At 41.2% G+C, this 16,565-nt stretch overlaps 1 protein-coding gene across 1 annotated transcript in view; it reads left to right on the top strand.

Annotated features, from left to right (window-relative positions):
• vipr1b (vasoactive intestinal peptide receptor 1b) overlaps positions 1-10,169 on the top strand; it is a 41,985-nt gene extending 31,816 nt beyond the window's left edge. The window contains exons 6-13 of the mRNA XM_071913740.1: positions 1,541-1,673; positions 4,976-5,129; positions 5,278-5,338; positions 5,460-5,532; positions 7,172-7,263; positions 7,907-8,036; positions 8,714-8,755; positions 9,975-10,169. Coding sequence (XP_071769841.1) covers positions 1,541-1,673; positions 4,976-5,129; positions 5,278-5,338; positions 5,460-5,532; positions 7,172-7,263; positions 7,907-8,036; positions 8,714-8,755; positions 9,975-10,169 — 880 coding nt within the window. The remainder of the gene's footprint in view (positions 1-1,540; positions 1,674-4,975; positions 5,130-5,277; positions 5,339-5,459; positions 5,533-7,171; positions 7,264-7,906; positions 8,037-8,713; positions 8,756-9,974) is intronic.
• The last annotated feature ends 6,396 nt before the right edge of the window (positions 10,170-16,565 follow it).

The following is a 16,565-nucleotide window of genomic DNA, read 5'->3' as shown; positions in this document are numbered from 1 at the left end:
TTCGCAGCTTTTTCTTGTGGAGGGGAAGTGCTTTTTCGCTATAGAGTCTGTTATGCAGCATTTTCCTGGCAGGTCCTTGCTATTATTGAGTTAGTTACCGATGACAGATACTTTTTGTATTTTTCACAAAGACCTGCACTAGGTGTGAAAGTGTTTCCACCTGAGGGTTTTGTGGGACCCTGTTGGCATCTACTGCCACGAGACAGGCCATGGTCAAGACAGCGTACAACAGGGTGCTGCTGTCTGAGAAAGCGTGAAAGTGTGAGATCATGGTAACCAAGAGTGTTGAACCAGAAGGAATGTTATGAACGGGCAGTGGGTGGCTGTGGTTGAGGGGTGTAGGGAGGGGTGTCCTGTGTGTGTGTGTGTGTGTGTGTGTCACACCTGTTCCTGAAAGAGATCACAGGTACTGAGCAAAAAGACAATAACCACCATGTCTGAGCTTTCAGCGATGCTGCCTTTGAAGAAAATAGTTTATTCTATACATAAAAGGAACCATGAATACTTCAAGTGCTCTGTCTTTTTGGAAGAAATTATGATGTATCAAAATCGAGAACAGTTTCTTTTGTACTGAATATTACAGTCTATGCTAATAAATATTGATTGTGGCCTCTTGACACAACAGTGATGGAAATTAGATCTCACAATTTGAAACACAAAATCAAGTGATTATGCGTCTGGCATTTCATCACTTTCATATTGCTGGGCATTTCCCACTCATGTGTTGAGATTAATATGTGCCCAACCAGTCAGATTAGAATTACACTCAGGCACATAAATTATCTGAATGATACCAGTCTGAAACTGGTCACAACCACTCACATGTGGTGTTTACAGTAGTTTAAACTGAAGAAAACTAGCATACATTTAAAGTTGAATTAAAGTTGGCATTTTGCAGTGATCCAACATGAGGAAAACACTGTATCTAACAACTCAAGGTTTAAACAGCTATGACAGAATGATAAAAAAAACATCTCCTGGCTATGAGATAAGGTAAGATGAGACTTTAATGATTGAAATTGGGTGATTGGTCATGTGCCGCCTCACAGCTGAACAGGCACCGTAGGCATAACCAAATGACTTTATAGACTGGAGCTTGTTGCAGCCTTCCCTCCACCACAGACATTTGTGCCTGACTGACTTACTCCCTAATCATTTCATCTTCAGAAGTCTCATAATGTAATTAGGAAGTCAAGAATTACACTGATTTATAAACTGAATTTCACAATGTTCTGGATTAGCCTTTTTGAAATCCGCCTCTCTTGCCTTTATTACTGAGGAGTGTGAAAGCCCACTGAAAATATATTAATTGTACTCCAAAGTAGATCCACCCACACCCACAAAAGGACCTAGACAGCTTAATTAAGAGTTGATTCACTCTGTGATTTGCAGCCATTTTTACCAATTAACTCCAAGGACATTGGATAATTAGCATGGAGGCCCCTTTATTAAATTTATGTGTGTGTGTGTGTGTGTGTGTGTGTGTGGTGTCTGTGTTTGCATCAATCTGTATTCTTGTATCTCTTTCTCTGCACCCTAGGAAGCTCCACTGCACCAGGAACTACATCCACATGCATCTGTTTGTGTCGTTCATCCTGAAGGCCATCGCTGTGTTCATCAAGGATGTGGTCCTCTACGAGGTTGGAGAGGTGGACAACTGCTCCTCGGGATCCGTAAGTCGTGCTAATTGTCCGAGGCAGCGGTGTGGACTGTGAGTGTGAGCGGCTGAACGGCTCCAGGTTTCAAGGGAGGAGGGATATTTGATGTCCTTAGGTCTTTAAAAAGCCAAATTCTAAATGGAGCTCAGCAGGTGAACGTGACACTCATGGTGCTCATGGCGCTCTGCTCTGCACTGATGCAGCGTTGGTTGGCTAATTACCCACATTAAAGCACTTAATGAGAGATCTCCTGAGCCCGAACGGGGATGCAAAGATAGATTTCACTAGTGCAGACTTTTGGCAGAAATCAGGGAGGGAACTTAAGTGGTTCTGTCAAAAGTCCACTCCCATTATCCCCAGCACATAACCAAGTCAAAGCAGCTTTTATGTCAGCATCAAACATGAGTAAAATGTAATGTTTTCTACTCTAAAAGACAATCTGACTGTGAATTGCCCTTAAAATAAACTTGACTTTGAATATCCTCTCAAACGGCAAAATATTAAAACACTGGACAAAACACAAAACACATCACACAGTAGACTAGTAAATGTTCTATATCACTGCATGCTATGGCACAAGACTGGCTTTAAATAATGTCACGCTTACTGGCCATTTATGCTTTAGAGTCACATCAAACCATAATATTTGGATCTCTTCCCCCAGCTCTCTAACACCCGCTTTCCACCACATACCGCAGAGCCAGACAGAGACCAGGGCCCGCTGAGGCCGGAGTTAGGCCTGCGAACGTGACGTTTATGTTACATGATGCGGCCACACTACGAGAGGAGCCTTGGAGCTTTTGGTTTGCCTATTTATTGGTTTAATATGCTCTCTGGCTCCAGTGTGTTAATGGAAGCACTGGGTTGACAGGAGCCAGCTGCTGCCGTGGGCTTGGTGCTGCAGTGCACATCGGGACCCTGGTACCACTCTGATTAAAACTGTTGGCTCTCAGCTTTGCCTGTGCGTATGTGTGTGTGTGTGTGTGTATGTACATTCGTATGTGTTATGCATGCTTGGTACAATACTCTTCTACTGTCTGATATTTGTAACTTGATGATTCAATAAGGAGGCTTGTAGCATATCCATTAATTAATCACTGGGTTACTTTGTATGTAACTACATATGTGTGTGTGTGAGTGTGTGTGTGTGTGTGTGTGTGTGTGTGTGTCTCTGCATGTTTGATAAGTCAGCACCATCTCTTTCCTGTGTTTGTCCAGTAGCATATATCCCATTCATCCTCGATTTTTAATATGGAGCGCCAGCAAGCAATTTGTACCAATTTGCACACCTTAGGACTAGTACAAAGATTCAGACGGACCATCTGGATCCATTTTGCTCTCCTCAATGCGCCAAGCGGGAATCAATTTGTATACCAAATCCCTGTCAGTTTCACTGCCAGGCAGATACCTGCTTTGATGAGCTGTCTGAAACTTTACCTCCATCTAAAAGAGGAAGTGTATCCCAGCACCAAAATCCCGTACTAAATCCCATAGTAGTTCAAATCAATCAGAATGAGCCTGTTAACTATTAATAAGGAGCTGTTTGGCCTTCACTTTGTGAGCTGAGACTCTGGGGAAGTCTTTGATGATGATTAAGGATGCTCAGGTATCCAAGAGAGGAGTATGGCTCTTCTGCAGGGGTTCAGACATTACAGTTCTGTTAATATTTAATGTGAAACTTCCAAACTCATTCATCATTCATAGCAACTGAGGTTGTTATGTGAGAGGCATGGCATTTTCAGCATTACATCATATCTTGTTTGTGCTTGTTTTGGGGTGGGGGGTGTCTGTTTCTGCTCTAATGACCATGGCTTGAGCTGTGTCTCTGAAAAGAAAAAAAACGTTTGCAGTCCTCCCTCCTGCTCTCTTTACCCTGCTGCCTTACTCTCTATCTGTGCTCCTCTGTCCATAATGTGGTTCAGTCCATTCCCAATCACACCCTGTATGTTTTTTTCATGTCATTCATCCCACGTCTCACATCTACTACATCTGTGAGTGCCCAAAGCTTTCACTCTGTCATGGGGTTGTTACTAAATGGGTACAACATATTGAGGTTTTTAGGCTCTGTGCTGGTTCTTGGGGTTGCTCATCTCAAAAACAGTGTGTATCAGCCTCTGACCCACAGTGTGAATATGTGTTTCCATGAATTGAGCAGCATGTAAAAGAGCTGCACTGCACAGATTAGTTCAAACCACCCACACCATTAGGAAAATGAACCTTTTACGTGCCTGTGTGCGATGAGGTCAATAGCAGCCTCTCTGCTCAGCTTTCAGCAGGAGCAAACTGAGTTTTGAATGAATTCAGCCTCCCTGATGGAAGTGTTGTTGTGTTGTTATGCTGCTTGGCTGTTTCAGTGCTCAGCGCTCCTGTGTCCTTTCCTCTCCCTTGCTTACTGGAACACATCCGCTGAAACAGTGTTCATTCAGCATCACAGGCATCATATCGGCACTTTGCTGGCTGCAATTTCCTAACAAGTCACCTCCAGTTGCAGAGAGACGGACCTTACAAGCTGGCAATATATCTTGTTATGATCCTGTGGTGCCTAATATCAATGCAAAATGTATGATGGAGAGGACACAGACTGCAAGGATCTGAAATTCTGCACTTATAAATGATCAAATTCTCTGATAACTAAAAATTATTTTCTAGCCTATTGTAGCCATGGAGAACCAGTGCAAGAATAGTAAATGTCAAATGTGTTTTAAAGACAAACATGCCAAAGAAAGACTAAAACTCCTGTGGTGTGCCTTTATATTTGTCATCCCCTGCCTCACCTAAATGGTTCCCAGGAGGAGTATCTTTATTAGGTATATTTTAAGGCAATGGAGCTGCTAATAGTAGACTGTAAAATGACTACTTTTTGCAATTCAGAACAACCTTCTTATCATCTGATACCATTAGCCTATCATCAGTTCTGAGTCACCGAGGGCTTAGAGGTGGATGTACCCAAAAGCACAGAGCTGCCTCAGTTTGCTACATGAGACATCATGGTTCATGGCACTTTTTGTCCTCTTTATGAAAACTTCTGGAATCAAAGTTGAAACATAATGTGATTGCCGCATGCAGTAAACAATTTGATAGAGATTTGTTTAAAAATTCGATGCTCATTGTATGTCTGAACCGAGCCAGCCTGTTCCTGAAAGAAAATAAAAATCTATGTGTGCTTCTTCTTCTTTGTCCTGTATGTAATGGTATCCCACTGTGGCAAAGAAATGACAAAATAATGTCTCCGCTTGTCCCTGTCCAATATGTATCCACTTGTCTATCTCAGAACATCATTGTAAGAATGTGTTTTTGTGTTCTGTGTCCATTACCAGATTGGCTGCAAGGCAGTGATTGTATTTTTCCAGTACTGTATAATGGCCAGCTTCTTCTGGCTGCTGGTGGAGGGCCTCTATCTTCACGCACTTCTGGCTGTCTCTTTCTTCTCCGAGAGGAAGTACTTCTGGGCTTACATTCTGATCGGTTGGGGTGAGTATGTCTTCCTTTATGCCTTTATGAAAGTCTGCTGACCTGGGGTGCAACTTCAATTTCGGAGGAAGAACAGGCTGTGACAGTTGCTGCTTGACAGGGATACAGTGTCAACTTTGTTGTGCACTTTTATGTTGTTTGTCCTCAGGAGGTCCGACGATTTTCATCACAGCTTGGAGCACAGCTAAAGCCTACTATAATGATGTGGGGTAAGAAAAACACGGAAAGTGCTAGACTAGAATCCAGCATAAAACCTAAGTCCTTGACAGGTGCTATTGTTGGACTGCACTGATTTGCAATTTACATTAATGCTGATTTATGCCTCACCAGGTGCTGGGATATCATTGAGAACACTGATGTGTTCTGGTGGATCATCAAAACTCCCATATTGGCATCGATCCTGGTAGGTTCCCAGGCCTTATGCACTTTCCATCATTCATATTTCATTACATCAACATTACACACTAAGCTGTTGACACTCCTAAGTCTGATTCCGCCTAACTAAAGCCATATTAACACCATGATGTAGCCTGATCATTTTTTCTATGGTAATTGCCATTGAAAGAGGAAACTTCTACCACCATTTGTCAGTTATCATCAGTCCACCTCAAGCAGTGTGGCTTCTGTGCCAATGTAATTTGTGTGAAGATTTCTGTATGTCAGTATGTCAGTATATACTGTATGTCAGTATAATAGGTCAGTATGACCTTCAAGTTCTCATTTGAGTGTTTCAAGTTGACAGGAATGGTTGATACTCACTATCAATTTGCCTTCCTTGATTGGCAGGTTATCATCCACTTTATATTGCCATCCAGCCACTTTTATATGGCTGTTTTTTTTTCTTCTTCCATTTCAGCTGAGCAGACTATTGCCATATACAGAAGCATCTATATACAGAAGCATACAGGAACATCCTTTCAGCAGCAGCAGTAGTTTCTTGTTCAGAGATGGCTTTGTATCGGATCTGTGTGAGGTGTGAGTTGTGCGTGTGTGTGTGTGTGCATGCATGTGTACGTGTGTTTCTGTAGTGGTTCATAGTGTCCAGATGCGCTGGGCCTGCTCCAGAAAGAAAGGCAGACATTTGACCTGCCCTATGTATTAAAAATGAATCTTTCTCTCCAGGGCATGGATCAAACACCACATATCAATAAAAGCAAAGGTGTGAAGAACACTTTCACAGCTGACACACAGCTTCAACCTCTTATGTACAGGGCAAGTGAGAGAAAAACAGTCATTTGGGTTATGTGTGTGTGTGAGTGTGAAGTTTTCAGGATGAAAGTGAGAAAAAGCTAATTTGTGGGTGTGTGAGGCAGGAACGAAGACATTTAGAGAGGCGTGAAAAGAGAGTAAAGAGGGTAAGGATGAGTTCAACAAGCATGACAGAAGGTAGAGTCTGTTAAGAGGTAGGGAAAATTGTTAAAAGTAAAGGAAATGCTTTCATCTTGGCATTTTTGCACTTTATTCAGTCTCGGCACTAGCATCAGATTTTATATAAACAGTATGGTGTGCACAAAACCGGCAGTGTTTGAGATAAAACTCTCCTTCATTATTGATGTCTGTTGATGTCCTGGCAGCATCATTTCAGCGCTCATTCATTACTTGGCAGCAGGTGTTGACAAAGCAGCTTTCGTTGTGTTATTTCACGTTTCCCCTGCCACCTAGGATCGGGATCAACGGGCTTAAGTGGGGCAGGATCTCTGTGACTTGCTGGCTCAGAGGTTCAATACCACACAGTTTAGAGACGTTGATTTTCCCACAGGGCAACAGGATGATCTGACCAGAGCATGAGGAAATTCATCTTCACACTTTCATTATGAGATGCATTTCTAAAAAGCCCCTCCATGAGTCAAACACATGAAACAGTGTGGAAGTAAACTAATAAACTAATAATGCAAGACCTTTCTTTAGAACAAGATTTTCTCCATCTTGGAACTTCATATTGCATACATACTCAAAACTTAAGATATTTTTCAATGAATATTGCACTAAAGCACTAGCACTAAATCTTAAAAAAAACTAAAGCCTCTTTAAACCCCCTACAGATGAACTTCATTCTATTCATCTGCATCATTCGAATACTTCGTCAGAAGATCAACTGCCCAGACATTGGAAGAAATGAGTCCAACCAGTACTCGTGAGTATGATGCAATGTCTTTATCATGTTGTAAATTCTTACTATTCATAAGCTAAGATGAAACTTTAATGATCCCCATGAGGAACGTGTGAAAAAGCTGCACTATTTTCGTAGCTTCTGTCCTGGGCTAAATTTGGTTAACTACATTTACCAGCGTGAGTACAGGTTATTTACGTTGAGCTCAGAAAGCGAAGAGTAAGCAATATACTGTATATCTGTCCTGTAAGTAAAATTGGTGCTTTGAATTCTGCTCCTCCTCTGGCTCCAAGCAACTGCACTTTATGCAAAAGCTTTTATGCCCCAAACAATGCTACAGTAGGATGAGCAGTCCCTTTGGGCCACAGATAAGGAAATCATCACCATAACATATGATGCTCCGCACAGTCTTTCCTTGGCAAACTTTATTTTACACTGTCATTCAGCGCTCTGTGAGTGTAAGTGATTTTCTGAAGATGGAGAGCAGCTCATAAGCCTGCCGTAATGCTTTAGTGTGAGCCATTTTTTCCCAATGACACTTTTGATGGTGTTTTTTTTTCCATCTCTGACCCCCAAAGCTCAACTATAAAATGGAAGTACTGTGGAGTTGCATTTCCTTATTGCCATATATAGGGAAATTGAAGCCATTTTTGCTTTCTCATTCCAGGAGATTGGCAAAATCGACGCTGCTTTTGATTCCGCTGTTTGGAATCAATTTCATCGTATTTGCATTCATCCCAGAGCAAGTGAAGACAGAGCTACGGCTAGTTTTTGACTTGATTCTGGGGTCATTTCAGGTAAAACATGTTTGCACACATGGCAGTAATCAACTATATGGAACAAAATCAAACAATCTACATTTTACATACGTACAGAACTCTTATTTATTTATTTATTTGCACTTGATGCATTATGTAAAATTGTTTTTTCCAGAACACCAAGGTGAACTTGATTAATTCTTATATTGGGGTTTATTCAAGGTCTGAAGTGATAATTTAGCACCCACTGTCAGCGGCGACCAGGGAGTGTTTCTATTTAGGAAGAAACTGTGGCAGCTCTCCAGGCACTTTTGCTGGCTGATTCACCCGCAGTGTTACAGTCTTAAACCCTGGTGTTATTTCAGTCCATCTCATCATGAGAAATGATGGAGAAAGCAGCCAGGCAGCACAGCTGCATCACAAACAGCTTGGACACCAAGAAAACCTTCCCATCGCATTCTTTCTTATCATTCTTCTCATCCCTCTTTCTCAACATTCCTAAAGAGTTAGCCATCTTACAGCATGCATCCATCTATCTTTTTTTTTTTTTTTTACCACTGTTTGGCCTTTGTGTAATCAGTTTATAATCTCTAAATGCCACACACATTTGATGCTCATATTAACATAGCGTTCCTTTGAATAGACAAGACAAGTTGGATATTTGACCACAACACAAACTGTTATTACACTCTTATCTCTTATTTTCTTCCCTGCAGGGCTTTGTGGTTGCGGTCCTGTACTGCTTCCTCAACGGAGAGGTAGGTACCACCTCGCCATGATGTAAACACTGTTTGTACAAACACACAGTTAAAAGAAAGCACAGTGCTCTGGCGATTCTCAGAAAATGTGGTTTGTCTGCAGTTTGTCCATGGCTCCCTTGGCGCAACATTTACATACACGCATAAGCACAGGCAGACGCACATGCACACACACACACACACACACACACACACACACACACACAGGATCCTGAAAGTTGGAGGGCGGTGGGAGCCGTGAGTATGAGTCACCGGCGCTGGCCGTGGCTACCGTCTCCTCCCTTGGACCTCGTCTCAGCATACTCTGTCTCCTCTGCCTGCAGGGTGGGAGGGCAGTAAAAAGCACAGCCTCCTTGGCAGGGAACCATTCAGCGATGTCTGCAGAGGCTCTCTGTGGGGAGCTTAGTTATGTTCCCAGTGCTGAGCCAGATTATTAAATCACAGAGGTGGGCTGCAAGGCGAGGCGAGGCTCGATGCAAGCTGAATTTTAATCACTTGTGATTTGTAGTCTTTTATACATGGGTTATTTAGTGTTAAGACGTGCAATCTCAATGAGAGGCAATAATTTTTTTCCACAAATTCTCTGTTGATGCAGTTTCTGCAGGTGCCGCTTTTTCTTTGTCTGTTTAGACTTGGTGGCTAGTGGTGGTCAAGCTACACTGCAAAAACTAACAAACTTGTTAAGTTTTTTTATCTTGTATCCAGACTTATCAAGCTTATTTTAGGATTTTTTTAGTGACATCATCTTAATAATAATTTTACCAGTTTCAACAAATTTGACTTTCAGGATAATGCAACTTGTTGCAGGACATTTACTTTGTAAGAGTGTAACTGTCTTATTGTCATATTGACATGTATCAAGTGAAATCAAGTCAAAACCAGCAAGATTATCTGCCAGTGCAGTGAGATAATTTGACTAAAAATATCACAAAATAAGCTTGATGGGTCTGAAACGAGTTAAAATCACTGGACAGCTTGTCATTTTTGCAGTGTAGGTACCAAGTTCTTCTGTTTATTCCAAACAAACTATTGTTGCTTCCGTAAATATAAAACTCATTCCCGGGAAAGAGGGACCCGCTCACAGGTGTGTAGAACAGCAAATCTCAAAGCTTTCATGAACTGGGTATAGGTTGAATTACTGTTGTGTTATATCAGTCAGTGATTGAGGAAATGTATTTATATGAAAAGGTACTACTTTAACCTCTCTAATGCATCCCAGGTGCAGGGGGAGATCAAGAGGAAGTGGCGGAGGTGGCACCTGCAGCGATACATGGGCTCCGACACCAAGTACCAGCACCCGTCTATGGGCAGCAACGGCAACAATTTCAGCACCCAGATCTCCATGCTGACACAGTGCAGCCCCAAGACCCGCCGAGCCTCGTCCTCCTGCCACGAGGACTTGTCCAGCATATGACTTTGATAAACGCCCACACAAACACACACCGCATAAACAGAGATACAAACACACATCCTATACTAAAATACATGCGTTCATGCAAAACATTTGGCATTAATATACACAGTACATGTAAGCTCTCAAATTCAAACAAATACACACTCGCACATGAGCACACGCGCTCTTGAAGGACGTGCTGCTGGAATGCGACTTGGACAATCTTTGGAGCGATGAGAGGGCAGAGAAGAAGAAAAAATCACATGTAGGGAAGGACTTCAACTCTTCATCTCCATGCTTTAATGAGCGACTTCAGCACTTCTTCAAGCTCAAATAGGGTTATTGACAAAGACATCAGTGCATTGTTTCACAAGCACACCTCTTGCACATTTGAGTTGATGGTCAAAACCTGGACCATTCACTTTTTTCCTTATGTACAGGTAGCTGTGTTAGTCATATTATAATGGATCTTCTGATCAGTCGCTATTAAGTTCCTTCAAATGCTCAGACACTGGGCAAAGCAAGATGTCACATATTAATGGGTTCTGGTTGGGGATCCATTTGTGAAGTGCATCACCAGCCATGCAATTTGATTTATGAACTGATTTAAAATCACTTAGTGGATTGCTACTGCTTGAACACTCAAATGAATAAGTCTGGTGCCAAGACACAGCCGTAGGAAGACAAGGAACTGTGATTTCGTAACAGGAAATCACATAAGAGACGTATCAGATGTGCATCATGGGAATTTGTTTGAGTGCTAATTGTGAATGGTGATAGGAAATGTGTTTAAAGCATATTTTCAGATAACCAAAAAGAATAAAACTGTGTACAATTACGTTTGCCTGGCACAATCAGTGTGTGGGAAGACAGAAAAAGAAAGACTGAATGATACCCAACAGGACACTTTATTTATATAAATGCCATAGGGATGAGGCTTCAGACTGGGCAGCCAGTGTGATGCTGACTCAAAATGATGGGTTTGGAGTACAAATGCCCTTCTCTGCACTATCAATCTCATAGGAGACCATTGCCCTTGCCTTCTCTTTTATCAATGCAGCTTTCCCTCTTGTATTGTGTGATTTTGAGCATATGCTAGACTTTTTTTTTCATTTCAGGCACTCTGGCCATTATGTAACAATAACTGAAGAGTGCCTGGTTTCAGTGTTTAGAAGGCATTCATCTTTACTGGCTGCCAGGCTTTAGAGCAAGTATGAGGAGGAAATGCCTTTAAACAATTCATTCCTTGAATGTTTACATTCACTCGGGAGCAGTCATTTAACACAGTAAAGACAGGATCTTCTAATATTGTGTAATTCAATGGATCTCTGTGCCATACTGATTGCATTGGGGTTACAGTATCAGTAATGTGTAATTGTAAAATGTATTTGTTCAAGTAAGTGCAATGCGTGGAATTTACAGCGTCGGCAAGAACATACCGTTCTTTTACTAAGTTTACTAAGCAGTCTGTGGCTCATTGTTAAGCAGAATTGCTAAGAAGAAGGCCGGCATTGCACTTGACCTTACAGCAGCCATCAGGATTAAGAGTAATTCATGTTTAGATATGAGAAGCAACTTTCATGATGTTGCTTTAGCACAATGGCAGTACATCTGTTTGTACAATGGAGGAGTTAGCTTTTGAACCTGCCAAGTCAGGCGAGACTGCTGGAGCCGTGTAAAGCAAAGCAAAGTGACAAGGGTGAATAGCCCTGTCACAATGATGCTGTCGTCGTGCTTTTCAGCTTACAAGGTTAGACTTTAAAGTCACTTGCATGTTCTTCTGAGAAAGATAATCCAGAAAGTCCAGCCTCACTTGAAAAAAGCCGTCATCTCAATCCACTGCTGGTTTGAAGAGTTGGACCTCCAAGAGCACCAGGCAAAGGCTAAAGAACAATCCATACTCATGCTGATCTTATATAGATGCTAAAGAAAAGGATGATACTGAAATGCTTTCACATTGGATGTTTTGATGGTAACAAAAGCTTAAAGCCTCAATTCATTATCCCTCACTGTTTGGTGCCTGTCTTTTGTTGTCAGTAGAGTATAATGTAATCGTGAATCTGCCAAAGTACCTCTCATGCAGCGTCATAATGATGAATGTGCATTGTTTGGTTCATAGAAATAACCAACCTAAATATACAATGTTTTCAGTCACAAGTGTTGCTCCAAATTATTTATAGTATTTTAGTGACTGTCTCCTGGCATGGTTATTGTGTATCAGTGAAATAATATTAAAGTGCCCAAAGGGATATTGATTCAACAAGCATTATAAATGCACACGTAACTGTTCAATATTAAAGTATGTGTAATTTTGATGAGTTTATTTGCAATATTCAATTTATGTTCAAACTGGATATTGTGTTGTGTATATATTGAGGTTTGAGTTGGTTTGTTAAATTTGTTGGTGTGATGCGTGTAGCACTAGTACAATGCATACCATCGTGAAACTACAAATGTGCTATAAGTGTTTATTAACTTAAGTTCACATTTGTGCACACACAAATCCACTTCTTAGTTTTATATTATATCTTTCAATTAATTTGTTCTTCATTTTGTTGTATAGTGTATGGAAATTGTTTGTTATCTTTGCAGGAAATTTCATTTGCCATAAAGGTTTTGCAGTGTTCCACTCAAAGCATATGAAATAAATTATTTAAAAATACCGAGTGACTTGAAAAATATGCTGTTGATTTAAGAATGTTTAAATGTTTGAATGTTTAAATGTTTTCAAACATTCAGTGGAAAGTGTGCTATGGAGATCAAGCCCCCCTTTCATATTTTGCAACGATGTCCTTGATGAAATGTTTATACATTTTCTTAAGGGGAAACTCATGATTTCACCATTAGATGAAAAGATAAAGAGAAGATGAAAACTGGAGTGAGAAGTGAGTATGAAAACACGTAGTATGTCATCCCTAACTAATACATTACATATGGTTGCCTAATTGGAGTCTCTATTCATAAGTGCTCTTTGTCACTTGGCAAGCTCACGGCCCAAAGTTGCTCATTTAGGGAAGCTTCAGACTTGAGTGTGTTCATGCGAATCTGCTGGTGTCTGTTTTAGAAAAAGATGTGTGGCACAATTCAACAAGCTCCATGGAGGTCATTTTTGTTTTGAATATTTCCCTATCAATTGTAATCCCATCTGAGTCAAAATGCATGCAAGAAATACCGTTAAAGTACCGTTCTGTTGTGGTCTTCGCTGGCTTGGTTGAACAATTTCACAGAACAGAGGGATGACTCGTTCAAATGTCCACACTTTCAATATGCCTGAGCAGATAGCTTGTTGTCCAAGGCATTATGAATAAGTGATACCATATGATCATACTGCAGTCATCACAGCCAGCCCTTTACAAAGATGTAGTCTAAATGGTGGAAACGAGCCAACCCAACGCTCAGTGAAAACAGCACATGATACTCTTTTAATTAGCAAAAACTGTGATAGTAAAGACACCAGCTCAAACGGTTGGAAAAACTCTTTCCAACTCACACAAAAAGTAATACATCCCAAAAAATCAACATGTGCCACCAACTGTTTCTCTTGAATGTGTGCTACTGCAGGTCATAATGCCCTTTCTAGACAAGAGCAATGACCACTTGTCTGTGAGTTCTCCTGCAAGTGAATAACTCAGCAAATACTTTGCTATTTCAGGGCTTCAGATTTTCACTATGACAAATTCAATATAACCAAATTACTGAGAAAGATCTCATTTACATAAAACCACTCAGAAAAATTGAAGATCGAAATTATTAGAGGCATTCCACGCTCCGATTTCTCCCAGTGTTAGATGCACTTCAATTACAATATTTAACAGGTATGACTGACAAGCTGAGTTTTGCTTTGGTGTAATGAAACTCTAGCTGTTTAATCCTAATGTTGTCCCTCAGGTTCATCAGTTCATTCACTGACCTCTTGCTGTGTTGAACACCTTGAATAAGAAGGAAAGTAAGACACCCTGCGCCGTACAAATGATTAGCAAACACATTCGGCCGTGCCTGGCTTCTCTGCCCAGCTGCCCTTGGGTCTAATGTTTCATTAGCTCTATCCATGGGGTGGAAATGAGGATGCATATTATATGATTAGGCATTCATTGGAATTGTAATGATTGTAAATAGAGGGAATTTCAGGGTCAAAGGTTGCCGCATTAAATTGCCTGGGTGTACATATATTAAAATGATCAACCCTAAGGGCCATGTGTAGAAATATGCTGATCACATATTGTATCATATTCAAATATGGTTTGTTCTGTTAAATGCACGTCTACCGTCATAGATACTGTCTGGCTATATGCTGCAAATGTGTCAAATAATTTAAAACTACATGTTCCCAGACTGTCTTTTCACCTGTCAGAATTCATAAGAATGGCAGTGAGATGCAGACTAGAGAGAAAATGAATGAAGTTATTTCAGATTCCTGGTGGAACTTAAAATGTGAGACAGGTGTCTTGCCTTAAAGCATCTTCCAATATTCATGCCACTGGTTAAACATTCATGCGACAATAAGGGAAAGTTGGGAAAGGCAGCGATTGAACAAACTGGAGCGCTCTGACTACGCTGCTAACAGTCTATTCTGAACTGGCCACAGTGCCTCACACTGTTGTGATCCAGACTCCTGCTTTAAAAAGAGGCTGTCTGCCAGATTTGATCTGAGCTCTGGCCCGGGGCCATGCTGATCAAGATCAGAAGATTTCCTGCTTTTCAGAGGCAGAGCTGTAGGAATAAGTCATCATGTATCACTGTTTCAACAGCCGCTTTGATCATGCTGTGGAACAGACTGAGTTTACATTATTTTCCCTGGTTGCAATTCACAACAGTGACTACTTGAATGAATAAATGATGATGAATGCTTGACTGTCTATTCTACACAAAGGCTTACGGCGAGGACAGCTTACCTGGCTCTGATCTCTTCATTTGCATATAATACAGAATGTCAAAGCAACCCTCTTGCCTTGAACCTCATGGTTATGATCATTCGACAAATTAGCATGCCAACCACTACTGACAACAGGGGCGGACTGGGATAAAACAAAAAAATGGCCCTGGACTTTTAACCCAAACTGGCCCACCACAAATGACCCACAGACACTCCATCCACTGCCCTGCTCCTCACAATATGGACACATAGAGCGAAGTCTTACTAGATATAGCCTATTGTTTTTAGAAAATCTTTAAAATGATACATAATTTTTAAGGCTTCCATGCTCTGCCCCCTAAACATGACATCTCAGTAACTTGAGGATCATCGAAAATCTCAAATGTCTTGCTTTGTATCGTCCATGTGCACTCAACTCATGATTACAATATTTCCAACATCACTTGAAGGCAGCTAGAAGTGGCAACAATATGACATTGTGCGTTGATGTTTGCAGAACTGATACTTGTTGCACTGATGTTAGTTCTAGTGCTACCAAATGAACTGAAATGAAATTAATTTGTGGCATTTGGCGCTCTTCACATCACCTCCATGAGACAGACTCTTTTGTTTATTTGTGTTTTGTTTCTTGAAGGGAGCGTGCTGCATGCTCCCGGTCTCAAGACCCCTGGTTCCATTATGGCTTCTGTCTGTTGTGTTGGACTCTGGCAGCCATTTGACCCCTTGGGGCACAATGAATTGACACTACTATCTCTAAAGACAGGCTTGCTCCTAGCTCTAGTTTCTGCTATGCGGACTGATGAATTACAAGCTCTTTCAGTGCATCCTGCCTGCATGCAGATCACTGTTGGGGTCTCCAAGTTGTGCCTGCCTAAACCTGCATTTGTGCCAAAGGTGATTAGTTCATCCTGACACTGTGCTATACTACAGAGCCGATGGCATTCTCCTCTCCGGGAGCAAAGCCTGAATTCCCATTTCTCATAAGTGCCTCTCCCACTGGATAGTGGAGGCTTTGACTTATAGGAGCAAAGGGCTGAGGCCTCCGGTGCTCCTTAGAGCTCACTGCACTCAGGGGATGGACACATCTTGCCTCTTTTTCAAGGAGGTTTCTGTTCAGGACACCTGTGTGGCAGCGACCTGGGTTTCACTGCATAAATTAACTTGATGTTAACCGCAGTTGTCTGATAATATGGTGAGGTACCATCGCACTTCCCTCCTTGCAGCGGACGAGGAAGAAATCATGCTTTAGAATGCTGTACCTGTGATCCACATCAGTATCTGTATATATACATATATATATACAGTATATACAGTGTATATACTGTATATATCCTCAATATCCTCTACCTGCACTTGACTGTGCTTCCCTTTATATATATATTTTTTTATTGTCCCATGCAGTATTTATGATAAAGCTAGTCTCCTACACAAATTACATATGCGCTGTACTGTACAGTACTATGTGTATACAGTAATATGTACTGTACAGTAATCTGTCAAATGCAACACGCACTAAGTAAGAGGCTGTTATAAAGCTATGTTGG

Source organism: Centroberyx gerrardi, chromosome 22 (genome assembly GCF_048128805.1).
Source record: "Centroberyx gerrardi isolate f3 chromosome 22, fCenGer3.hap1.cur.20231027, whole genome shotgun sequence".
NCBI lineage: Eukaryota > Metazoa > Chordata > Actinopteri > Beryciformes > Berycidae > Centroberyx > Centroberyx gerrardi.
Note: the sequence above shows the minus strand (reverse complement) of the source record. Positions and strands in the feature narration are given on the sequence as shown.